The 26,964-nt window shown below is 40.7% G+C and overlaps 4 protein-coding genes across 5 annotated transcripts; 2 read left to right on the plus strand and 2 right to left on the minus strand.

Moving 5' to 3' along the window:
* Positions 1-186: 186 nt before the first annotated feature.
* On the minus strand, positions 187-5,806 carry pgls (6-phosphogluconolactonase). Of its 2 annotated transcripts, none has more exons than XM_080723829.1 (6): positions 5,745-5,806; positions 4,018-4,288; positions 3,808-3,915; positions 2,265-2,366; positions 847-987; positions 187-495 (listed from the first exon to the last, which is right to left on the minus strand). In XM_080723829.1, exons 2-6 carry the CDS (start codon positions 4,279-4,281, stop codon positions 349-351), a joined length of 762 nt encoding a protein of 253 aa, XP_080579955.1. In that variant the 5' UTR covers positions 4,282-4,288; positions 5,745-5,806; the 3' UTR covers positions 187-348. The 2 variants fall into 2 exon arrangements, with proteins under 2 accessions (XP_080579955.1, XP_080579956.1); XM_080723830.1 differs by having other exon boundaries at positions 4,018-4,285; positions 5,745-5,777.
* A 437-nt stretch (positions 5,807-6,243) lies between these two features.
* Positions 6,244-10,967, plus strand: LOC308282941 (uncharacterized protein; the record flags this gene model as incomplete). The annotated part of the gene is made up of 4 exons (XM_080723330.1): positions 6,244-6,471; positions 7,663-7,771; positions 8,542-9,183; positions 10,963-10,967. 4 exons carry the CDS (start codon positions 6,244-6,246, stop codon positions 10,965-10,967), a joined length of 984 nt encoding a protein of 327 aa, XP_080579456.1.
* Positions 10,968-11,013: 46 nt separating this feature from the next.
* Positions 11,014-20,112, plus strand: LOC308283225 (uncharacterized protein). The gene is made up of 4 exons (XM_080723610.1): positions 11,014-11,400; positions 11,716-11,873; positions 17,181-17,286; positions 17,371-20,112. The coding sequence occupies exons 1-4, from the start codon at positions 11,040-11,042 to the stop codon at positions 17,985-17,987; spliced, it is 1,242 nt and encodes a 413-aa protein (XP_080579736.1). The 5' UTR covers positions 11,014-11,039; the 3' UTR covers positions 17,988-20,112.
* Positions 20,113-20,547: 435 nt separating this feature from the next.
* On the minus strand, positions 20,548-23,024 carry LOC308282942 (uncharacterized protein; the record flags this gene model as incomplete). Its single annotated transcript, XM_080723331.1, has 5 exons — positions 22,786-23,024; positions 22,549-22,631; positions 21,249-21,369; positions 20,936-21,156; positions 20,548-20,565 (listed from the first exon to the last, which is right to left on the minus strand). The coding sequence occupies exons 1-5, from the start codon at positions 23,009-23,011 to the stop codon at positions 20,548-20,550; spliced, it is 669 nt and encodes a 222-aa protein (XP_080579457.1). The 5' UTR covers positions 23,012-23,024.
* Between the last annotated feature and the right edge of the window lie 3,940 nt (positions 23,025-26,964).

Below are 26,964 nucleotides of genomic sequence, written 5' to 3' on the forward strand. Positions count from 1 at the left end.
CTCTCTCTCTCATGCACACACACACACACACACACACACACACACACACACACACACACACACACACACACACACACACACACACACACACACACACACACACACACACACACACACACACACACACACAAATCTAGTGAAATTACATTTCATAAATTCAGAAAACCTACAAAAATTGTAATTAAATTGTATTTATTATTTAATATTTCTCATTCACAGTCAATCAAATACTGAATCAAGTGTAAGCACAGTAGGAATTGATACATTTTCATTATCGTCATTAGGAATGCCAAATATACAGTATGTTAACTCCCTCTTATGTTCCTCAGTCCACACAGATGAAACAGCCTATAGTTTGGCTGCTGAGCCTGGTCTCTCTACTTGGATGGTTAAAGCAGCAGCAGCTGGGTCATCAATGAGCCAGAATAGTTCTCCTTCAGTGGGAGCAACACGGGCTGCTGGGAACGCTGGACCATCTCTACCCTCAAGTACCTCCTGTAGGTGAAGAAAAAGAAAAAAATTCAAAATTACCACAATAGCTAGCTAATTTCTATTGATTACTCACGCCATGGAGACTACCACATTGATTCCGGATGGGGACCCAAATGCATTTGGGTCTCCATCTGGAATCAATGGGGTATGTTTATTGTAATCAACAATTTGCCTTAGGAATGTGACAAAAAACAAGAAATATTATTTAACTTAAGTCTCCATGAGGTGAGTAATGAATAGAAAAAGTCATTTTGGGAGTGAACTACTCCTTTAATTCCTGTGTTTTCTTTCCTTCAGATCTACCAAAGTATGCTATGCAAAATTTGAAATATTAATTTAACATCCACACATTACCTTCAACACGGGTGCTTTGCTGCCCCCTGTTGATACAAAGGCCACACAACGTGCAGCGTTCACCACAGGAAGAGTCATGGTCACCCGCTGTGGTGGTGGCTTGGGAGAGTCACTGATGGGGGCCACAACCTTCTCAGTTTCCTAAATTAGGGGTACACCCAAACCCAGACCCATCATCTATAATGTATACAAGTGGCCAGCATAAAAACCCCTGTGAGAGCCACAAGACAAGAAGACTGCCATGTAACTGACACTATAATATGATGCATGTGTTACAAACATATAATGAAAATCCATAGGGCACATAACTGTAGCCAACAGGCCACATTGACTGAATGTAATCATAGTATATATTACATACATAGTGAAAGTAAAAGGACTGTCTTCATGCATGCCTGACATGCATCGTGTGAACTAGCCTATCATCAACCACAGTAAAGCGCATGACATGGCATGACTCCAAACCTTAATTAGTAGGCCTTAAACCAAATTGAGAAATGAGCTTCAATTGCAGGCTTAGTCACACATGTTTACATACATACTACATACGTGTGTGTGTGTGTGTGTGTGTGTGTGTGTGTGTGTGTGTGTGTGTGTGTGTGTGTGTGTGTGTGCGTACACAGACACAGTATATAATATACTGTAATACTGTATATATACAATAGAGAAAGTGTGTATATGTATACTGTATTTATATATTCATTTTTCAATTTGAGTTTCAAACTGGAAATATATTTAAGATTTCAAAATAGGGTATTGTCTTTTGGACAGAGAGTCACTGGGTGTTTGGGTCTTGTAACAGACTCCTCCGTTTTTTTACTAGGAGGTGTGCAACACTGACAATGTACAGTAAATGATACAGAAGAGGCTGCATTGGACCCATAATGTAGATAATTTCCTTTAGAACTGCAAATAGTTTTATCTTTTAATTAATATTATGTATTTGATCAATAACCTTTTCTATTAATAAAATAACAGTCAAAATTGTATTTTTTTGTATAATGGGCTAAATTGATTAGTCTGTTTAACTCACTTAAGCTCTATAATTGTCATAAATAACAGATCTACAAGCAATTGTGATGCTGCAGATATGCTATTTTTGCTACTGTATTTCTTTTAAAGAAAGAAAATGTTATAATTAAAAAAAAGAATAATACATTGATTAAATCAATTACTTTGATTAACTGCTGCAAGTTGCAACCCCTTCTTTCATTTCCTTATCATAGCATTTATCTCATCAACGACATACACATAAGAATAGGCCCTACCATCAAAAAGCCTTAATTACATCCATATGAAGAAACACCCCTCTAATCTTAAGCTGAGTGCATGAGGAATAGGACAAAAATGGACATGAAACCATTATAGTCAAACACACAGATTCTACACAAGTCAGTAGAGATGAGGAGGGTTCTCACCTCCAGGAGAGGATGATCTGGAAAAAGGGAGCAGGTATGTCCATCAGGTCCCATTCCCAACAGTAGCATATCAAACACTGGTTTGTCATCGCTTGGGAATGCCTGCATGTTTAAGAGTATTAAAAACAACACTGTGTCAGTATTTGGAAAGTCTGAAGTCATGTGATCAAGAAGATGCATCAGTCAGATTTTTCAGATTCCGTTCTGATCGGCTACGATTTTCCTCCACCCGTTTTGTAATAATGCTGCACAGTGTCGGATCTGCTCCAAAATGTTACCACACATCAAGGGGCCTCTAAAAACAATGTAGAGCTAAACATGATTTCACTTACACCAATAGGGGGCCTGAAAATTGCTTTAAATGTCACTGTACCGAACTGTTATTTTTCCAGGGCAGGGCCTATTTCTTACAAAAAATGACATATTCTGAACACAACATCCAATTATACCCAAATTATAATGTTGAGGGGACAGGGACACTTTAAAATAAAGCGCACCTCCAAAACCACTTTCACTTCTGTCCATAAGGGTGCCACAAATGTGAACAGTTGCAACATCTGTCGTATACTCTATTTTCTCTGCAGAATCCTCCTATTCTGACAGCTACAGCCTGCACCCCACCATTAGCCAGTTTAAGCAGACCGTTTCTACAACCGCGATGCGAGGCGGGACTACGGCAGTCAAAATCGTTAAGCAACAGCCTTCCGCGACGGGGTCCCACCCCTGTTCTTACTGAACTCTTTGGTTCCCATGGCGACGCGACCACGCAGCAGGCGTTGTAGACGCTACGTGGAAAGGTAGCCTCTGCCGTTTGTAGGACGGCTGCGACGGCGGCAGGTTGATCTATCGAGCGCTGATCATTTCCGGTTACCGTTGTCATCTGCCGTTGCCGTAGCATTGCTTAAAGTCGCTATTTACACAACCCTGGGTAGGCGCAGGCCTGGCAGAGATCTGAACTCTGAGGAGGAGTCTACCTTGTGGGAATTAAAAAACAACTCATTCAATAACAATCTGCTCCCCTAATCCATTTACACCTGTTAATAGCGCTTTCACCATGTAGTATATCGATATCTCCTGGTTTCTAGAAATTCTAGTACTCTTTTCCTAATCCCTGTGCATTACTACATGCTACTATTTAGTTTTATTTGTATTATTTGTTACTCCTCCTAGCTGTGTCCATTTTTCTATATCTGACTATCTGTCCTGTGTTTCATAGCTGCTGCCTGCTGTCTGTGCTGCCTTGACAACAGAATTTCGCCTGCAGGATCAATAACGTTTTATCTATCTATCTATCTAATTAAGGAAACGGAAATCAAACTCTATCTCTTCCCCCCCCCCCCCCCCCAATGTTCCACATTATATACACAAGATTAGCTCAATAACAGACCTGTTATTTTAAAAGTATGCTACATTGTATTGATTGATTTGTCTTTGGTGCCGTTTTCAATATTTGAACCCAATATTGTGTATCAAACTGAATAATTGAGCGTAGAGAATCACGATTCATTACTATGTATTAGATGTATAACAGAGACCTCTGTACCTTCTTTAGTTTCTGAGCATAATCCTCTGCACACTTGTCCACTGGCAGAGATGGATCTATGGCCAATATGTTGCTCTCGGGGATGTTAATCTTGGAAAACAATTGATTCTACGACAGGAGAAAGAGGTTTTACAACTTTTGCCTACAATACAGCATAATAACACACCAATACCTCTTCGTAAATAAGCATAACTATTCTGTGACGCATACCTTGTACAGTCCATAGGTGCACTCTGGGTCATCAAAAGGCACCAGGCGTTCATCACAGAACCCAACAACCCACTTACTGCAGTCCAGGTCTGACAGAGCAGGCAGCTCCTTGCTGAGCATGGACACCAGGCTGCCACCTGAGAGGCCCAGCGTGAACTGGCCACGGGAGGTAACGGCCGTCTGAGCCCGAGAGGCCACCAGTTGGGCCAGCACTGGGCCAAGTTCTGCCGACGAGGGAAACACGACCACTCTTCTGCTAGGCATTGCACTACTATTTGACAAAAACAGAATGGTTTGGACAAGAGTGAAGGGAAATGAAAACGGGTCAGGGCTACACAATATATTGTTTCAGCATCGACGATGCAATGAGCACATGTGCAATACTTGTGACACTGCAAGGGATGCAATGTAGCTAAGGCTAGACATTTACTTCTTGATAGGAAACAAAGACTAGACATGGGGTTTGCATTTTTCATGATTAATCTGTGAGCTGTGCTGATGATAATGATAGACTCAGATGACATCACAGGATAGACCCACATGACAACTCATCATTATATTGTCCAATCAGAAAAGGGACATCCGGTTATGTAATAAGTATTTGATGGCATGTGCATTTTTCATGGACATACACTCATGACCTGGATACACACATAGCCATGTATTGGAGCGGCTAGCACCGCTCAACAGTGATCTTGTCTTGCATGCACATTGCACATTCAGCGTTCACATAGGTGTTGTCATGTTGAGTGAACCAGTCTTGAACAACTACCATTATGTGAAATAAGGTAGTTATGAAGAAACTAGACCAGGTCAACCTGGTTGTGCCAGACCCCCTGTCTGTCATCATCATGTATGACATCATGCCTTTTGTAGGCATGTCATCATCATGTCATCATCATATATACCCTTTATATAGAAAACCCGGACAGACAGACCGACATTTGCTTATGTAGGCCTACCCATTTCATGGGTCTGGCAATAACTAAATATAGATGAGGAAACAAGTTGTTTAACAAGACAAGTGGTAGACAAATATATGCATCAAAGAAAGGAAAGATTCTGTACAGACAGCTTCATTTTCTATATCTCTTACTGTGCCAAACACTGTTTTACTCTGTGAAAGACAAACAGAGCATTGAACTGTCTGTACAGTCTGTGCACTCTTTTCTTTGAAACAAGTTAGTTCCTCATCTAATCGAATAACTCCGTAATCATTGATAGTTATACATTATTTTAAGTGTAGATGAGCCTGAGATGCATATCTGATAGTGAAATTATGGAATTGTGTAGGCTATGTCATGTAAATAGCCTGCTGCTTTTTCTTAACACGTGAAAATACAAAACAAATTCACAGTTCTGAGACAACCACTACAAGAGCAGGGTGGTTAAATAATACTTAATTGTATCAACTACTGTCAAACTGGTGAAGCTTATAAGCACCTGCTATGAATAGAGATAATACGTGTGCCTACTGGTCCCATGCATGCAGCTCCCAGGTCTACTGTGGCTGTGGGTAGCCTATGCCCTGGTAAATGACTGACTAATGTTAGGCTAACTGACTTCTGATCAAACATGATTTTACGTTAAAGCGGCAAATGGATGCAGCATGAGGTTTTAAGGATTAAATAACAGCAGTATCAACAGTTGACATCACTTCCAACAAACGTAAAAAGCCTATCATCTAAATAATGGGACAAGCAAGGCATGAAAAATAGTGATATTACCTGCTGGAGATTCTTCAAGTTCTCACTTCTCACTTCTCATGCGGATGATTTTCTGTCAGTACATTTTAATCCGATTTTACTTCCTGGACGATTCCATTATTAGCCAATCACGTTGGTTGCGTGCCGCACAGCATTCTGGTAAATGAAGTACAGTCAGTAGAAATGATACATTTGCTTTTCCACACAAGTCAGTTCCAATATATGTGAGGGGTTTGCTGTATTATTAAGCAACGGCCTGGACATAAATTGTCTAATTCTTAAAAGAAAACTATTTTACTAAAACACAAACAACAAACTTGTGATGTATCCTCCCACCCTGTAGATGGAAACAATGATGCCATTTTACCGTCCCATTTGGAAGAGATAGACCATGCTCAGTAGCCTTTGAGCATGCACACGCACATCTACGTTTCTTATCGTAGTATACATATAAGGCTGTAAACATTACTTATTCTGCTCTTCGGTTTGGCAGTCATCTCGACTTATTAAAAAAGCAACGATGGCGACAATCTTCTCTTTTCAATCACAACTCGTCTCCATCATGGACGCATTATCAAAAACAGCTGTGCTGGAAATAAGCAAACTGGTTGAGATCGAATCAAAGATGTTGAAAATAGAGATAACACGAGGACGGAATGAAATCGTGTCCCTTACCGAAAAACTGCAGCTGATGGAGAATTTGCTCTGGATTGCACAAGGGCGCAGGCAGCAGGACACAGCGGGACACGTTATGGCAGCTAAGATTAGAGATGGTTCAGAAAACATTTCCCATGGAACAGTGGAGCCTGATGGGACAGGAGGACCTATAATAATAAAAAGGTAGGCCCCTATGAATAGCCTCTTGACTGTATACAGTGTCCATTTCACTGAACTGAGGAAACTGTTCATCATCATGGCTTGTGATTATTGGTGGTGATTTTCTGATCTAATCTGGAGTTTTTGCATCCATAGTGAAAGTACATGGGAAAGCATATCCGCCTCTGCTGCAAGGGGATGTTTGCATCATCAGAGTGATGCTTCTGTTGAAGTAAGGACTTTCTAAAACATGTAATGTAATGTAGTAGTGTAATGTTTTTGAGAAAACCGACATGGGATGAATTACAGCATTATTACATTTACATCTGCAGCAGATTATATTGTTTCCTAAAACACCAGTGATTTGTCAAGAATACATAACATACATGACAGGATTTGCACAATACATATTTGGAAAAGAGTTTCAGCTTGATATGTTATATTTAGTTTACTAACTAAATATAATATGTGAATATGAGCAAAATAATCCAAAACTGTGTATTCCGCAGACTTCTGCTAAAAGGGGTCATTCACACATTCCAGAATTAATTGCCTGTGAATGGGTAGAAGAGTGCCCAATAGTGTCCCATAACTCAATTCTTGAGTGACATAACAAGCATAAATGGTTCTTTATGAAGGAAAATTGCTGTACATGATTCTTTGTTTAGGAACATTGCTGTAAAAAGACATTTGTTTAGGAAGATTGCTGCAAAACGATGCTTTAACTTTAAGTCAATACATTAAGTCAGATCCAAGATTCCAAGAGTTTGACACATAACATGCTTATTATACCTGTATGTGCAATTAAATGTGGAAATATGGAATAAAATGTACTTAAATATGTTGTAGTAAGTAAGGTACTAACAGTTGTAATAACTATAGTATAATGCAATAAAGTGTAGGTAAACCTAGTAGTATGTTGTTTATAGCATAACAAAGAAAATACTTACTAAGATGCATTGCATTGAGATCTGCACTGTACTCACTTCATGAAAGTGTCCACTTCATACACGTGCCTTGTTATCCAGTGTCCAATTTGCTAAAGTGTTTAGTTCACCTGTATTCTGCAATGTACTGTCATGTTCCTAATGGGTGTCATTTCTATATACTTCTCTCTCTGTAGCTTACAAATCCAGTCCGAGAGCAGCCTGAACTGATAGTGGTAAAAGAGGAGCCGGTGGAGATTGACAGTGAAGACAGTGGGCCACAGAACGAAAGGACAGGTGAAAATGGTGAGTTCGGCTATAAGATTTTGGAAGTCATACTGAACTTTAATTCTGTCTATGCAGCCAATTCTGCCTATCCTTTTCAGCGGGAATGGAGTGGTTTGTTGCCCTTGCACAGCTTTCCGTGTATTTGCGGACACCTTGCGTTTTTGCGTTCCATGCACCAGGGTGCCTCCAATAGAGAAACAGTCTATTTGAAACTAGATAAATGCTCAAGACAGTTGCTGCTTTCCCACTCTGTTCAATCAGATGAGTCGAAGACAGACCGGCCTGGCAACGTCAATACACAAGGCAGTATGCAGCCACAGTTTGGTGTGACCTTACCCTAATAAGCAAAAACATTATGTTGGGAATGTCTAAAGCAATGAAAATCACAAAAACTATCAAACCTACAAGGATAGTAGGTTGGCAATATATGGGAAATATGGGCAAAATCAAATATCAAAATATTTTGTTTTATTTCCCCCCAAAATGTTCTAAAATAGAGAAAATTGTCAACAGGTTTGCAGCGTGTTGTGAGCTTGTAAATCCCCCATCAGCTATTTCTGAACAGTATAAAATAGGGCATATGCGACCAGCAAAGACTTATGCCATATCATGATATCACGATACCCCAAATCACAGATGATATCTAGTTTCATATGATCATATCACAATATCGATATACTGTAATATCACTATATTGTCCACTCCAGCTCCCCAAGGAATGCAGGTAATTATATTTTGCATAATTTAATATTTGACATGTTTCCTAATTCAATATATTCTCTCAACAGGAAGTGAAATGGCCACAGATACTTGGAAGAGAAACTCAGATGTAATCCAGCACCACAAAACCTGCTCAGATCAACAACCTACATTTACTGAGAGCTTTGTGACCCAAGGCTCTCGATCATCTTTGGCCGGACCAGGGAAAGAGGACACACAGTGGAGTACTGCACACTCTGTGCGCCAGAATGCACAGCTTACACCGGGACACACAAACCTAGAGATGGAGAAATCCTTCGGCCGAATTGCCCCCCCCCAAAGTTTTAGCATGGCAAAGAATGTGAAGGTCCACAGCTTACGGAATTCGGCTGCTAAACGATTTGGCTGCTTGCAGTGTGGCAAGAACTTTAGATGTTTCAGTCAGCTTGAAATACATCAACGAAGTCACACAGGAGAAAAGCCATTTAGATGTACGCTGTGTGGGAAACGATACGCACAGAAAGGGCATCTTTATACGCACCAGCGCACACACACAGGAGAAAAGCCATATCGCTGTCCTATTTGTGGAAAGGGCTTTATTCAGAAATGTACTCTTGATATGCATCAACGCACTCACACTGGAGAAAAACCTTTTGTTTGTGTAAAATGTGGTAAAGGGTTCACAAAGAATTGTAATTTGAAAAAACACATGGCAGTGCATATAGATCCCAGTATGAACATGTATAACACTGAATCTAGTGTAGGCCTACCAATATTTAGAGGGACAAATGGACATGCAGGCTCATCAAACATTGTTGTTGGTCAACTGTAACTAATTTTGGCATTTATTTTAAATGATATTGTAATAAAGCTATCTTTGGTTTCAGATTTGAGTGGACTGCAGTTTTACAATTCAATTTCTGCGATAGAGGGTACTATACCTGGCTAGCTTTGTAGGTCAATAATACAACAAGTATGATGCTGGTGGTCGTGGATATTGTCAACTTTATGCTGCTAATAATAAATAGTAAAGCATTCTACACACACACACACACACACACACACACACACACACACACACACACACACACACGGGTTGCTACCATAGGTTGCTACAGCATTAAAAATACATCTTTTAAAGATGAGAAACTCACCTCCTTTCCATGAATCGGTTATTTTGAACTAAGTCAACAAAATACCAGTCCTAACTTTACTTACTGCAATCCGAACTATCTGTGTGAAAACAGTCACATTACATAATTATACATTTCATTGTTTTACTACACCCTTCTTCACCCATAGCCGCTCAGAGAAGTGTGTGTACAATATAAATAATTGCGTCGGGTGCCTGCTGTGTGTGTGTGGGGGGTGTGTGTTTAACCCGTTCGTGCCCAAAGCAGATAACAGGCCTATGATAAAAGAACGTGCTCCCATTATATCTGTCCATACCAAAACTGGCTTCAAACATGATTTACAAGTCCTTAAACATTATCCACCCGTAAGCCATAATATCTTTGGTAGCCTACACCGACCGTTCCAGGGTCGAATAGCATTATTCTTTATGCGCCGATCAAAAGCGACGAATCGTTTGCTGGTCGCGCATCCCCCACAATCCCTCGCGGCAGTGAGAGGACCTTATTTATAAGCATGATTCCTAAACCCACCAGGCTTGAGTTAAGACCCGCCTCGCGGAAACGCGAGGACTTCCAGGAGTGGCTGAAATCCCTGCCTGACACATGGAGGGTGGATAAAGTCAGAGGCATGAAGACAGAGAAAAGCCTGCTTTTGCACAATGCACAACTATTAATTTCTCACTACAGTGCTCAAAATAAACTGTGCTAAAAAAAACTTGAAACTGACTTAATTGTACTGTGCTTAAAGGAGTAGTTCACCCCCAAAATGACTTTTTTTCCATTGATTACTCATGCCATGGAGAGTAGAGTTCAATAATATTTTTTGGTTTTTGACACATTCCTAAGACAAAAATTTGATTTGAGTAAATTTACCCCCATTGATTCCGGATGGTGACCCGTCTCGAAACGGGTCACCATACGAAATGAATGGGGGTAAATTTATTGTTATCACATTTATGTCTTAGGAATGCGACAAAAAACAAAAAATATTATTGAACTCTACTCTCTCCATGGCATGAGTATAATCAATAGAAAAAAAGTCATTTTGGGGGTGAACTACTCCTTTAATAAAGGGAAAACTTTGTAACTTTGCTAAAGAGAAAAACGTACTGAGAAAGCTATTAAGTATTAAATAAAAACTCTAACTGATTATCAGTTAAATTGTTATGGTTTGGATATGGCTGCGTGTATTATTGTAACGGATCAGTAGGTAGTAGGTACTTTGCACTTGAGCGAGCAGCACTAACGTTCATGGGCACTTTCATACTTAAGATTATCGAGAGGAGGCGGGTCTTCTTAACTCAATCCTGGTGGGTTTAGGAATCACGCTATTTATAAGTAGTGTTTATTACGGTGTGTCTGTGAACCATTGACCAGTCTAGACCAGACGTGTGTTTTTTATATTTATTTCTAAAGCGTACGATATCAGTCGCGCTCGCTAACGTGTCGTCGACATGATGTGCGACACCACGAACAGAAGTTTTCGGGCCCAGCTGGGCGCTATCCTGGAAAAGCTAACGAAGGCTTATTTGGTGGAAATAAGCGACCTGGCCGACGAGTGCTCGTCCGCTCTGCACACAGAGATCTCCCAGAGCAGGAGCGAGAACGAAGCCCTGAAGAAGAGATGCTTCTCTCTGGAGATCCAGCTGAGAGCGGCCAGGGGTTCCTCTGGTTCCCACAACCATAACTATCCCACGAATAATGCCACCTCCAACAGCAGCAACAACCATGTCAGCCATCGGAACAACAGCAACAGTGGGACTGGGACTGCTGCTGCTGCTGCTGCTGCTGGGGCTTCAGAGAAATTTGTGCGCGGTGCGTGTTTTATATTTTAACTACTTAAAAACCCTCTATTCGTTGGTGAAACTGGACCTTGTACTCTGACTCTGACCGCTTTTTCCTCCACTCTTTAACACATCTTTTTGCAAAAAAATAAAGCTTGTAGATCTGCTATTTTTGGCTAATGCCCCCTCCCCCCCCGAATTTGGATGCTGTTAATTTAGGTCCATAGCATCTGGAAAAGAGGGTTAATTGCTACTCGCGGATGAGGCATGTAAAATAAGGAATTAGGTTTATTAGCCATTGAGTTTATTTATGTATTATTGTATTTGTGTGATGTTTTCCTTGCAGATCAGCAACAGCCTTCCCAGCCTGCACCAGCCATCGATGGTATTTTTGGAAAAGACTGGTGTATGGATCTATGGAGAGAGAAACTCCCCCCTCCAACCAAAGGGACAACAGAAGAAGCCTCTACTTTGAGAAACAATGGTCCACCAGTGCCACCACAGGTTAGATAACAATGAGGGGGAATGATTTTACAGGAGCACCTTGCAAATTATATGTCAGCCAGTTTCACTAATATCCTCCACGACTAGAAAGATTAAAAGATGTATTATGTACTACTACTGTAACTAATAATTACACGATAATGGTAATAATTAAGCAAGTACAAACAACTTCTTTAATCAAGAGGCAAAACGATGCATTACTACAGCCAGGTTACACTATAAGCAATCATGTGGTCTCGTCTGGACTTGCCTATCCAAAACAAATATTTTGGTTTCAAAGGCTATGTAAACTACAAAAAATTGTCCAGATTTGCCTTTTGGCCTTATAATAATAATAAAACTTTATTTGTATAACACCTTTCATGACATGAAATGCAGCTCAAAGCGCTTTACAGAAAAATACACATGATTACAATAAAGCAGAGGAAAATAAAAACATAAAACATTGAAGAACATTTAAAACATTTTAAGAACAGTGCAGACTTCAATAGCAACACAGGAATTTAAAAATTCAGTTAAAAGCAAGAGTAAATAAATGGGTCTTGAGCTGTGCTTTAAAGCTATCCACAGTGGCTACCTGTCTTAGGTGTAGTGGGAGTTTATTCCAAGCTGTGGGTCCGTAGAAGCAGAAAACTGCTTCACCGTAAATATGTCATATTAGGCACATCAAGCAGGTCTGCACTAGAAGACCTGAGGGGGCGGTTTGGAACGCATATATGCAGGCAGTCATAGAGATATGAAGGTGCCAGACCATTTAGAGCTTTATAAACAAGTAAAATAATTTTAAAATCAATCCGAAAAACAACCGGGAGCCAGTAATATGTTCTCTTATCTTAGTTTTAGTTAAAACTCTGGCTGCAGCATTTTGAACAAGTTGTAATCTGTCAGTAGTTATCTTTGGCAGACCAGAGAGAAGTGCGTTGCATTAATCAAGCCTAGAGAAAACAAAGGCGTGGATCAGCGTTTTTGCATCTTCCAACGACAGATACGCTCTGATTCGCGCAATATTTCTAGGGCAGGGCTAGATCCTCATCTGGACCACTAGCATAGATGACATTTCAAACAATCCTCAAGGACCATCCCACCTCACAATAATATATTTAGTCTATAAGAGTGCATAACAGTCATGTCTATTTCGAATGTATCCTTACTTAACATTAATTATCTTCTAAAGGCAGATTTATACTTTGTTGCATACCAGTGTAGTGCACCAAAAATGGCCAATCTACAAACTCACTACGAGTTGCAGAATGAACTATGTGTTATGAGCTTGTAGATGAGCTGTTTTCAGAAAAAAAAATACCATGGCATGCGCAACAAAGTATATTAAGCCCTTAACAGACAATATTTCATTTCAAGCCCCCCCCCCCCCCCCAACGTTCAATACATTGTCATACTTTTGATGGACATAATATGAAATAATTGTACACAAGGTTTTACTGTATATAACACTTTCCCCCATGTCTATGGACCGCCTGTAATGGGCTCTATATATGGCAGCCTTATTAGTAAAATTGTTTAGACCTGTGAAGGAAGTAAGGCCAAGAATTTTTCAAAATGGCTGCTTTGCATAGAGTCTGGTATGCCATGAACCACTGGAGTTTTGGGGTCACCAAAGTCATTAAGATTTTTTCTCCAGTGAGCATGGATGTGCACAGTATGTTTCGTGGCTGTCCACCCATTAGATGAGACGTGTGCAGTTGACATTTTTGGACTGAGGGTGGCGCTAGAGGAAAGGTCATGCATTGGGGATATCTATTTAGTGACTAGATGGTAGCTTTCATCCTCTAGTCTCTAGGCAGCATTAGCCTAACTCAGCTAGACAATCCACCCATGTTAAAACAAGGAGGGGATATATATACTGCAGTTAGTTATCTGCATTAGTATATAGTCTGGCCAAGCCAGGCTAAGGCAGCATGGCGATGCAGAGCAAATTAAGTGGACATTTTGCCCTAATCGGTATGGGTCATCCTCTCTGGACCCAAGAGTTAATATTTTTGAGTGGATCAGATTTGGATTTTAGTGAGTGTTCGCTGAGATAATTCTTTGATCACAGATCGGATATCAAAGTGACCACAATGATATTTTTTGGTTTTCAACTAACCAAAATACAAATTTGATCCACTTAGATAGGGATTAAAAGGTTCGACCTCTCGGTCCATGGGGATCACTATGGTGCACAGTAAATTCCAAGTAATCCAGCCAGTAGTTTTCAAGATATGTTGTTAGGGACCAAAGTAGTGGACAGACAGACTGACATACCTAGCCAAACATTTTTTTTTTCTTTCAAAGTTTTGTATACTGCTGTAAACCAGTGGTTCTCAACCTGACCCCAGGGGTTAGCTTAATGTCATTTTTTTCTCACTCAATGGTAAACAAACCAACACGCAGTATAAGTGTATACATGGTATCTGCACATTTCTCAAGTGACAATTTAAGGACTTCGTTTTAACACCAAACTGTCAAATATTAAGTAAGCAAGAGGCGAACATTGTGAAAATAAATAGCCGATCTACATGCTCACAAGGCCTCGCATGTAGATCTGCTATTTTCACGATATCTATCTGTGGTGGGGGGTCCCCAGTTCAAATGTGTTTATTTTGGGGGTCACAGCCTAAAAAGGTTTGAGAACCCCTCCTGTAAACCACTGAACAAACGTGAAGGAAGTTGAACATCCAAATATGGTTCACCAGTTGGTCAGGCTATTTCCTTTACATTCGCTCTGCTGCTATATACACACACACTCATACACTGTGTGTGTGTGTGTGTGTGTGTGTGTGTGTGTGTGTGTGTGTGTGTGTGTGTGTGTGTGTGTGTGTGTGTGTGTGTGTGTGTGTGTGTGTAGTGTATATATACACACACACAGTATTCAGTGTGTGTATATATATATAAATACAAACTGTGTGTGGCTGTTCCACCACCCGTTAATGTCAGGGTACGTCAGTGGGGTTGGTAGGAAACTAAGCTGCTACAGCTGGCTACAGTGATACAGAGAACATTGGCATGTATTGTGGACGTTATAGACATGCCGCGCCTACGAGTTGAAAAATGTAAATGAGGTTGAAAGTCTGCAAAGTGTTTCTATACATTCTGTTTCTATCATTCTGGGATGGAGCACATCTGACATGGGAGTGGTCTGTCTTTGGATAAACATGGCTGGAGGCCCTGTTCACTGTATACAAGATGAGAGTAAAAACAGTACTTTAAATAAACCATAATCATGGTTGTCGGTTATCAGTGAAAGCATTTGAGAGAGACATCACTTAGAATATAGAACACCAGTAAGACTCCCTAATCGGGAGATAAGCGACCGTCAGGTCGCAGCGTGATTTTTAGGGCAAAATGTGTAGGAGCAGTGTCTAAAAATGTGTTTGAAAAAATCGGCCTGATGGTGGCGCTATATGGGACAGATCCAACGGTTGCGGAGATATGAGCAGGGCAAAAGTGTGACGTGTGACAGACTGACTGACAGACAGACAGCTGGTTTTGATAGTAACTGCGACCTGACGGTCTTAATCAGTCTCTTGTGCAAGTAAGAGACCTCAAACTTAGCAGCAGATATCAAATATGGAAGTGTGTAAGTGATCGTGCCAGTGCAGCAGCAATCGAGTTTCACTTACATAAAGTGATTAATGCCTGTGTGATGGCCTATGTTGCCAAGACTGACAGGGGTCAGCTTTTGTTAAACAGCCTCACGGTTGACGTGTACACACATACACAATATTAACCACTTGATTCCTGGCATCCCCATTCGGGGCGTTCGCCAAAAATTGCAGATCTTTAAGCTTTGAGAGATGCCTGAAGAAGGTCTATTGACTTAAATAGTTGTCCCTATTGTGTAAGTGTAGACAGTGTCCGTCCGGGTCATTTTATCTATACCTCTGATCCCTGCCTACGCACCGTCTTTGAGCTGATCAGGTGTGCATAAGTCTTTGTCGTTTCCAGATCTTCAAGCTTACAGCCATTTTGTCACCCCCGGTGGTACAGCTTTTTAATGAATTCACTGCATGATGAGACCAGCGTTAGAAAAGATCTCCTTAATGACCTTAATAATGTGTCATTAATATTAATCCTTACTTGGTTCATGGGTGTATAAATAGTCTTTCTCGTTGTGGCAGCAGCAGTACTGTAGCCAGACTAGCCGCAGTGCTGTGTTGCTTTTATACCGTGTATGCAAAGTAGCAATTTTTGGGGGTATTTGGCTCGTGAATCTAGGCTGAGGTGTTCTAGCGCGCACCGTCCCATGAAGCAACCAAAACACCACTGCTTGCAACGCAATGCATTGTGTACTACTGATCTGTGTGTCAGTGAGTTTCACTGCCTATAGTGGCAGGAGGATGTGGTCTTGGTGGGCTGTTAACACTTGCTGGTAAAGTAGCTGGTAACTGGAAGTGAGAGAAAGAGAGAGCGAGAGACGGTTGGCAATAATCTTTGCTGCTCGCGTCTCTGTCCAGCAGCGGTGCAGGTCCTGGGGAGAGAGCAGGTTGTAACCGATGACCCTCTCGCCTCTCTGACTGACCTGCTGCAGTCTGCCTCTGTGCTTAGTAGAGCAAATGATTCTGCCTTTACCATGAAGCCAGGTGGTTAACCTCCCATCCATAGAGCCAGACAATGCAATGCTTGGTCATTATGTACAATATGAGGCTTTAACCACTTCAATACTTTATTTTCCATCAAATAGCGGACATAGCCTACTATTTGGAGTATATTTTCTTACTTTATACTATAGTATTTGTCCATATCATCTGAGCACAATTTACAGGTGTGTGTGTGTGTGTGTGTGTGTGTGTGTGTGTGTGTGTGTGTGTGTGTGTGTGTGTGTGTGTGTGTGTGTGTGTGTGTGTGTGTGTGTGTGTGTGTGTGTGTGTGTGTGTGTGTGTGTGTGTGTGTGTGTGTGTGTGTGTGTGTGTGTGTGTGTGTGTGTGTGTGTGTGTGTGCGTGCGTGCGTGCGTGCGTGCGTGCGTGCGCACACAGTGGCAGTCGGTGACCGTGTATAATAGCAAGATAGACAAAATGTGACTCCACCCTAACTGTAAAAGTAAAACAAAAAAAACGTTTTTCACAAGTCCATACCGCAGTATATTGAATGTTTTCTGCTGGTGCAATATAGGGCTTCATACTGATTCTGAATATGGAAATGATGATAAATGTGTATACTGTACATACTATAGACATAGATTCTATATGCATTTTATTATTTGACCTAGTTAAAATGATAAAGTGGAAGTGAGGGGAGGGAGGAGGGGCAAGTCAGTATTGAGTATAACATTAACTATGTTTAAAACTATCTGTCTTATTGTTTATTAGGCAGTTGATTTGATGGATGGTGAACCAGACCTAATATTTGTTAAAGAGGAGACGTATGAAGATCAGCCCATTGGCCAACAGATGAGGCTTTCAGACAACAGAAAGAGTAAGTTGGCCATCATCACAATTTTTTAACGATAGCAACATTTGTGCCATTGCAAAACTTATCTAGGTTGTTTTGTTCTGACAGGACTCGCAACAATTGAGGAGGACGGAACCGATCAGAGAGCTGTCAACGAGCTTCGACTTCACCAGGGGGGCTTGAACAACTTCCCAGTAACTTCTGCTCAACCACAACAAGGAGCACCGCCAATGCTCATGGATGGCTTAATCGAGGGGTCACCAATGGCTAATCTTGTCGATGACACAAATCGATCATCAGCCGGCGGGGAGTACTCAGACTTTATGAACAACATGCAAAGCAACGCAACCAAAGAACTGGCAATCCAGCAGCACAGGGCTGCGGGGAAGGTACCGAAACAGTTTGAATGTTTGTTCTGTGGCAAGGTATTTAACTATTTGAGCAGCTTGAAAGTCCACATCAGGAGACATTCTGGAGAAAAACCATTTAGCTGCACGGTTTGCGGGAAGCGTTTTGCTCAGAAAACATACTTGAAACTACATCAGCGTGTGCATTCAGGGGAAAAGCCCTACAGCTGTCTGGAGTGTGGGAGAAGTTTTTCCCAGAAAAGCTCTCTCAACATGCATCTACGTACCCACACAGGAGAGAAGCCCTACAGCTGTGTGGACTGTGGGAAAAGTTATGCCTACAAGTATGGCTTTAATCAGCACAAGTGTTTCAATTGAGACCTGGTAGATGCTGAAAGAACATTTGGGTTTCACACAGTCCTCCAAATTATACCATTTTGCCTAAAGAATACTATGTAGCTATGAACCTTTTTTATGATACTGTACCTGTTCAGCATTAACACAGGGACTGTTATGAGAGTAGTAAATCAGAACAAGTGAATCAATAAGACTGTGGTGTATGGTATAAATGTCAACTGTAGAAAGTATTGACAAAATATAATCAATGTGAGATTTAGAGGTGTACTGTGCAAACGGCACCTGTAGAAACTTGAATGCCATAGTATTTAATAACACTGTGCTAACTCTATTTATTCCAATATAGCCTAGAAGAATAACAAAAAGTGACTTACCCACTGTGCCAGGTCTGCCATATTGGTACACAATTAAAGCTGCTGTGTGATATGCTGCCTTTACCAATAAATAAGGGCATTACAATAACAAGCCAATGTGTTTGGCACTCCCCACCTCTTAACAAACATACATACCCAACACATTACACATTATGGCAGCCAAAGTGAGACGGAACGTAGCTGGAAATGACTGTTTTAGTTATTCCAATTTAAGAAGCGGTTAGCTTCCATGCAGTTAATACTTTTTGCATGCATATAGGTCGTTGTTAGAAGTCCTGTGCTGGGAATTTATCGCACAATGCAGCCTTCCTCCCCCCCATTTTATTTTTTTATTTTGTTCTGCTATATACATACTGTAGCCCTAACCCTGAAGGCAGTTGCCTGCTGATCATTTTTTTTTAAATACAATTTTGGCACTTTGGCTACCCGTGTGTGTGTCTCTCGTCTCTTGAAGACCATTTAGCCATGTACTAGCAACATCTAAAATGACACAGAAAGTTTCCCAGTTTAAAGGTATAACGGGCTTTCCCTGGTCTCAATGGGTTAAAACATTTCTGGGCTTATTTTAAGTTGCTTGATTCAATATTTGGAAATTTGATATTAATTTGACCAGACATGCCCCCTTGCTATATAAATCCAAACTCCAGTTTAATTTAAAACACTGTCTTTAGTTCTGGTGACCGATATTGTCCTAATGTGAGGTTGTGCATTTATTTTCTTCATTAAAGATATTGTATATATACACACACACACACAATATAACACACACAATATAATAACCCAACATGTCTGATCAAATTAATACAGTATCTAAATATTTAACTGTGCACAAGCCAGAGTAGTAGTTAAAATTTTAAAGTGAACTGCCCCTTAAAGCTGCATTTGTCAGGGTAGCTCAGTCGGTAGAGTGCTCTCCCTTTAATAACTACCGTAGGTTCTGTGTTCCATACCAGGCAGATGTACAGTAAATGTTAAAATGACGCCAGAAGTGTTTTAAAGTGAAATACCCCCTTTAAGTGATTTAGTAGACAGGAGACCACAACTAAAATAAAATGCATACAATCCTCATATTTGACTGAAATCCTTCATGAACCTCTGGATTTCTTTGGAGGGCATAGATAAAACAGGTTTTCAGTAAACATCTATATCTATATATAGAAGGGCTTGTCTATTGTCTATGACCCAAATTATTTACTGAACCCCAGTACCAAATAACTAGATTAATTAAATTCACCATTTTAATAGTAATGATTACATTTGAGATTAACCAAATGAAGGCACACGTTTCAATGGTGAAAACTATACAGACTAATCAAATTAAAATAGTAAATGAGTGTTTGATTAGTGTAGCCAAGCAACAAGTAATGACTTGAATTCCAAGACAGCTAGAACAAAAAATAAATACTTTATTACCCCAGAGAGGCAGCACAAGAAATACCTAAACTAAACAATCTTCAGGAAAACACACTGAAGACAAATTACCAGTATTTATTCTGTGATGTACAAAACAAGATCCTTACTGGTATTCTTAATTATGTGTGCTACAACAATTGCCCAAATGGCCCTTATTGGATGCAACCAATAATACCAAAAAAGAGCCTAAGTGCAGACTTGAGAATTACTATCAAAATTTTAAACAATAATTGTCTATTAGGTTGCTGGTTCCTATGCGTTAAAATGAAAAATGTAAACAATATTTGTCTTTTAGGTCACTGATTCCTATGCGTTAAAATGAAAAATTTAAACAATATTTGTCTTTTAGGTCGCTGATTCCTATGGGTTAAAATGAAAAATTTAAACAATATTTGTCTTTAGGTCGCTGGTTCCTATGCGTTAAAATGAAGCATTTAAACAATATTTGTCTTTTAGGTCACTGGTTCCTCTATGCGTTAAAATGAAGCATTTAAACAATATTTGTCTTTTAGGTCACTGGTTCCTATGTGACCATGCAGTTTTCGTCGTCGTTGCAGTTACGTCAAACAGCGGATAAACTACAAGGCGACATTATTTTTTCAGTCGTTTTGATCTCCTGGCGTTTTCCTCGTGTTTCTCGTGGGTCATCAGATGGTAATTGAGGCTCGTCAGTTGCCTAAAGGTTTTCCCACAGTAGCCACAGTGGAAAGGTTTCTCCCCACTGTCCCCAGTGTGGATGCTGAGATGACTTTTGAGATTCCCTTTCTGTGAGAACCCTTTCCCACATATCGTACTCACATGGGCTTTCTTTCCTGTATGGACACGAGAATGAATCTTTAAAGCTGAAAGTTTACCAAACGTAATCCCACACCAAGAACACGTGGTGTTTGACTTCTGCGAGGGCGACGATGACAGAGGGACACACTTGTGTGTTTGGTCTCCCCTGCTCTGCCCACATATTTGGCACAAGTTCGATTTGTGGGTCTTCGTATGGTGCGTTAGCTCACGTTTGTGGAAGAATGTCTTGTCACATATTTTACAAGTGAACTGGTCTTTGTCAGTATTGTTGGTAGTTTGTAAATGCACTGTATTGTATGTACTGCATGTCTCTCTATAAAGGTCCGTATCATTCTCTGAATTCACTGGCAGAGACTGCGGTTGATTTTGTGTAGGTTCACCTACAATGGTGCCTGACGGTTCCTTTGTGCTTTCTTTAATAAACTGTGTATTGGCGGGATCGTCCTCTTCAATAGGAATGACATGGCTGCTATGTTCTACCATGACTTCGTCGATCGTCAAACATTCTTCAGGAAGACCAACTGCAGCCACAAACTGGTCGACTGACAGAACCCCAGCGATGTCATCAACGAATGGCCCCTCTGCTCTTCGGCTCGTACACTCTTCTAATTCACAAGAGAATAGACATTAAAATCACAATCTGATAAGAGCACGTAGATTACCTCATTTTAATCTGAATATCCCTTGTTCCTCTTACCTGATACGTTCAGTTTGTGCGTGTCCTTTTGGCAGCTGTTTGCAATCTCCACCTCACAATCCTCCTCTTTGACCTCCTCTTTGATGATGATTTCTTCTGAAGATGGCTCCGGTGACTGCATCTTTAAGATTACATGCAGATCTTATTACAGTGTATTCATCAGCAATTCAATTTGAAGTTCGTTCACGTAAGCAACCTTTTTAGCAGTGGTTTCAGGTGCACGTGTCTAGAAAAAGCTTCAATAATCCGGCTATCAGACTGTACAACAGCGCCAATGTAAACCATCACTCTCCCTAATTATTTCTTCCCTCTGGAATAGATTGACTCTGTGCGGACTTGATTTTGGCATAGGGGCTGTTAAGTCTGACATCATTTTGTAAGCAGAGGAGAACTTTTGGGGCCAAAAGGCCCCAGCACCTGTGAATCTTTTTCTATTTTTACTATTTACTAATTTTTCTTTTCTTTGTTGTTGAAAGGAAAGTGGTAGAATTATACTTTAGTCATTATTTTTGTCTCGGATCTGTTGAAATAGCGAGGGACAGATATTGATAATAAATCTGCTTGGCGGTCTGACTACAAAATGATGTCATGGCTTAAAAGCCCCAAGTTTATTTTTGTTGATGTAAAGCGTCCTTGGGTTTTTTGAAAGGCGCTATATAAATTCAAGTTATTATTAATAATTACATCAGCTCACTTCCTGCTGTAATATTTGGAAATTAGATTTTTAATACACATGTATACTTTAGATATGATAGATTGAGCCATTGTCTGAATTGCATGGTACATGTTATTGCATTAGTATCCAAAACGTAAAAATCCTGATGGCCACTCAGTATTCACAGAATGTGTTGTGTGTGTTACCCTACAATATAGCACAATGCCACAGCTTATTGGAGTTTGGACACAGCTAATCTTCAGACGAAGATAATCACCTCCTGCTGTTTACAATTAATCACCCATGTGCCGCCTGTCTGTGATCAACTTATACATTAAAATGTATGCAATCAATGAGCAGTTTTTTACAACTTGATCCACACTAATTTACGTAGTCTGGGCGTTCCTTTATGTTGGTGCATGTGTAGATGCTTAATAACGGAGAATAGATTTGTTTGTTTAATGTAATGCAAAATATGATAACACTAAATGGTTGACTGCAAACAACTCAGTTGTAACAAGCAGCATTTAACATGACAATGGTTATCTGGAATGTAGGCTACGCCGTACGCCTACAAACAATTCATGAGTAGACACTACAGTAGACACTAGTCTAGACAATAACATAAGCGGCTTCAATTCTCACCTCAGATTGTGTTGTGACATCTTTCCACAAATTCATGCACCAATCCTTTCCATAGATCCCTTCTATGGTGGGAGGCCCGTTCACTGCAGAAAAGACAAGTTATTGCACACATGAATGATCATCAAAACAACATAATGAGTAACACCCTAGACAGACTGTGGCAAGTGGCAACAGCTGCAAACAGCACGCGCTAGTAGCTGTTTGCAGCAAAACAGTAGGCGATTCATGAAATCATACCAACTCCATCTTTAAACACGTCTCCTGTCTGCACGCCTATGGTGCGGACATGTTTAGCGGGTTTCGAAACGTCGCTTCGTTTCCTCAGGGCTTCCAGCTCGCACTCCAACATCTGCACCTTCTCATTGAGCTTGGCGTTGTCGAGAAGAACCCGGGCTAACTCCGATCGCAGCCCAGATACATCATCATCTACGAGTTTGCAAACTCGGGTCATCATCACCTCCATGATGGAGGATAACTTTGAGTTTAAAGGCAGGTGGTTCGTCATAACTAGTGTACCAGCTCCGCTGTGGCGTCAGAAACATTACAAATTAACTAAAAAATCGTATCTAAGGCCCTGTCCATACCTAAAAAATCCCCGGGCGTTTCTGACTTCGTTTTGAAACCTATACGCCTCCACACGGGCCCGTGTAGAAAAATATGTGTGTCCACACGGTATTATAAATACGCTATTAAAACACTGTCCGTAGGATGCCACGCCAACAGGTGGCGATATATCACCATCCAAAACCCACACTGGCCAATCATATGCCTGGGGCGAAAAGCCACTACCGGTTGTAGTTCTTCCTGTTTATCACTCCCAAAAACACGCGCCAGAGGGAAAGCAACAGAAGTTGAACACAGTACTCGTTCGTAATAGCAACTGAAAACAGTACTACTATCTATTTTGCCCCACGGCCACAATGCCACCAAAAGGGAAAAAGAGCGCCGAGAAAACAGAGTCCTTTGTCTGGTCGGACAACGAGGTAGAGCTATTACTCAATGTAACTTTAGAATATAAAGTTGGTCAAGCTTATGAAAACGTGGACTGGGACACAAGTAGCACGAAGTACCCAGACATCACAGCTCTGTTCGTGGAACAGTATCCTCCTGAGACCAGCCCAGACTTTCCGCATGGAAAAGATGATATCAACAGAAATATAATCACTACAAAACTGAAAGCGATCCGGACGAAATATAGGGCTGCCGTGGACCAGGGTCGCAAGAGCGGTCATGGTAGAGTGATCCTGATATATTTCGAACTCTGCGAGCAGATCTGGGGGGGTTCTCCTGCCACGACCACCATCCCCTCTGGGTTTGAGACAGGTGATATTGTCCAGGATGAGTCCATGGAATCCGCGGATGGAACGTCACCATCACAAGCTGAATCCAGAGAGGAAGGGTCTGATTCCTCGACGCCTTCAGCCACGGTGGTCAAACAAAGACGAGCTCTACTTCAGGTATTTGTTTTGTCTAACGTTTTGTCTCAGGGCACCCCTGTAAATAACCTTTTTCACCCATAGCACACCTGAATTACACTGTTCATTTTTAGAATCTTACATCATTTAGGCAACATAAATATACACATCTTTCTACATGAAAAAGGGGGACCCATGTTCTGTGTTCCCTACTTACCCCCACAAAAAAGGTTCTATGTTCCCCTTTCATCCAAAAATACAGGAATCATTCATTTCTAATTATTAATAACAATAACAACTCTAAACACACAATAATGGGGAGAAATTACGATTACTAGTGGGACAGGAGGGTACTACTAGGGAATAATAGGGTAGGCTATGTAATATCCGTTTTATGACTGCATACAACGTTACACTTGTCTTGAACCCCAGCATCCCTATTATAGGGTTCACCAAGAATAGACCATCTACAATCTCACACTGGTGTGTCTCAATGTGTGCATGAGCTTGTAGATCTGCTATTTTTGGCAAAGAGAGTAGGCCGTAGATGGAAAAAGAACTCAACAAGTACAGTGCAAATCATGTCTGTTACTAAGCATATTGAAGTGATATTGTGAAAATGTTATCTAATTATTCTGAGGCACCCCTGGACTGGCATCACGGCACCCACTTTGGAAACTCTGATATTATCTCCATGGTCCCATACTGTTATATCAAATTTGTCATTTGTATGTCTTTTTTTAAAGGCGAAATTGGATGGACACAAGCAAAATAAGATGAAGAGAAAGCTGACATCTGAGATCTCCCTAGCTGAAGAAGACATCCAGGTTAAGAAGAGAATGCTTGACTTGATGGAGACATCGGAGAAGAGGGCTTCAGAGACTTTCGCGCAGTTGACACAGAATATTGACAGACTGGCAAGCTCTCTTGCAGACGGATTTTCACTCCTCCGACAGGTCCTTCAGCCACCTCCACACTGTCCACAGCCACCTCCACATTCCTCATACATGCCTCCACCTCAGTCATACACCACACCACCACCATACACAACCACGGGTCCCTATGGGCAGATGATCCCAGCAACACACCAACCAACACGTCATACACCATCACCGGTTCCATTCCAGTCACCACACACACCAACACACCAACCAACACGTCAGACACCATCACCGGTCCCATTCCATCCAACACACACACCAACACGTCAGACACCATCACCAGTCCCATTCCATCCAACACACACACCAACACGTCAGACACCATCACCAGTCCCATTCCATCCAACACACACACCAACACGTCAGACACCATCACCAGTCCCATTCCATCCAACACACACACCAACACGTCAGACACCATCACCGGTCCCATTCCATCCAACACACACACCAACACGTCAGACACCATCCCCGGTCCCATTCCATTCAACACACACACCAGCACACCAAGCACCACAACCAGCACCTACATACACCTACATAGGAGATCTGAACAGCGAAATCCCAAACTGGGAGTCCCCAGATGATTAGCTGGATTCTTTTTTTTTATTTTTTATTAATACTCTAAAAGCCCTCTTATGTTGTTTTAATGTGGTTCCCAAGTGTTTTACTTGAGTCTATTTTTTTATAGTGGTTGTACACAACACACTTGAAAAGTGTCAATACTGCAAGCTCACATTGCAAGTCGACGCGTTGTGGGCCTGTAAGTATATTTTCTTTATATAGGGCTTAAGTGGTTAATGTGTTTTATATTTTTCATATTTGCAAAGTAACAAAGTTGTCAAATAGATCTAGTGCAGGCGTCTTCATTGTTTTCAGGCCAAGGACCTCTTGAGAGAGACGCAGGGACCCACTCTACATATTGTATAAATGTGTGATACAGATTTTCATCGATTTCGATATTCATAAACATGTTTGACAGCACTGTCATCAGTCTGTTATATATGTGTTGTTTTTCTTTCAGACTTTTAACCACTTAAATTGTTGTTACTTACTAAATGTGATCTTTCACTTTGTAATTGGTCTGCTCTTTCCAAAGTTCTCAGAATTGGGATGCGAGGGTTCAAATTGTTCATTTAAAAAGAATGATCCTATCACAAAGATAGTGTATGTACATGGTTACTGTAGACACCGCTCTGTCTCAACAGGCAGAGTAGTGCTGTTTATTTTCCAGTGCCTGAAATGCACTTCATGTTGTTGCTTACCTCACCATTTGTTGAGTGCAGTTATGCAGAATAAAAGACCAAAGATACCTGTTGTCTTTCATTCACAAAACCTATAATACATTGTATATTGGCAAAGGTTCTGAATGTTGGTTTCTAACAGACATTTCTCCTGTAAGGGCAAGTGTGAACAAAATGTCTAGCTTGCCCACAATCTTGAAAACATTTAACAAGTCAAATGTTCCATAAACAAACCTAATACTTTTCTAAAGTGCTGCCTTCATATATTTAGGCCTGTTAATCGATTCAAATATTTCATCTGATAAATCAAATGATTGTCCATTGCTTGCCATGCTTTATTGCATATTATTTATCCAATATTAAAAACCAACTTAAACAGGTGCTTTTATATCAACATGGGTCATGGAGTAGACAAATGCTTACTTTATGCAAATGTTTATTATTAATGGAACAAAGACAAGACCCAGAATGTTCTTCAATTAACCAAAGGTGTGCATGGGAGGTAAAACATGCTGAAATCATGAACTCTATTTGGCATTTGACAAAGGATATAGCCTCCCTGTTACAATCTACTGTACTAGTAGCATTTAGCTCCCTATTGAAAGTAGCTGAAGATATAAAAGTAATGGCTAACGTAGGTTAACAGAAAAGGTACTGTAACATAAGACAAACAAACAGTATTTATCTTTTAGATCTACCAGCTGTGCATCGAAGAATCGTGTAATACATAAGGAGAGCAGATAATGAAGACGACAAGGTAGGATGACCAATACTTTAATGGGTGTCGCCATCATGCGCTGAGGCACATAGCACTGC

This window comes from Nannobrachium achirus (assembly GCF_963921795.1).
Source record: "Nannobrachium achirus genome assembly, chromosome: 4".
Taxonomy (NCBI): Eukaryota; Metazoa; Chordata; class Actinopteri; order Myctophiformes; family Myctophidae; genus Nannobrachium; species Nannobrachium achirus.

Excerpts from the sequence above, each read along its gene's own strand:
- LOC308283225 (XM_080723610.1), top strand. The coding sequence starts at position 11,040 with ATGATGTGCGACACCACGAACAGAAGTTTTCGGGCCCAGCTGGGCGCT. Across the intron at positions 11,874-17,180 it reads GTCCACCAGTGCCACCACAG|GCAGTTGATTTGATGGATGG; the intron begins GTTAGATAACAA and ends ATTGTTTATTAG. Across the intron at positions 17,287-17,370 it reads GCTTTCAGACAACAGAAAGA|GACTCGCAACAATTGAGGAG; the intron begins GTAAGTTGGCCA and ends TTGTTCTGACAG.
- pgls (XM_080723829.1), bottom strand. The coding sequence starts at position 4,281 with ATGCCTAGCAGAAGAGTGGTCGTGTTTCCCTCGTCGGCAGAACTTGGC. Across the intron at positions 2,367-3,807 it reads ATGCTCAGAAACTAAAGAAG|GCATTCCCAAGCGATGACAA; the intron begins GTACAGAGGTCT and ends TTAAACATGCAG. Across the intron at positions 988-2,264 it reads CAGATCATCCTCTCCTGGAG|GAAACTGAGAAGGTTGTGGC; the intron begins GTGAGAACCCTC and ends CCCCTAATTTAG.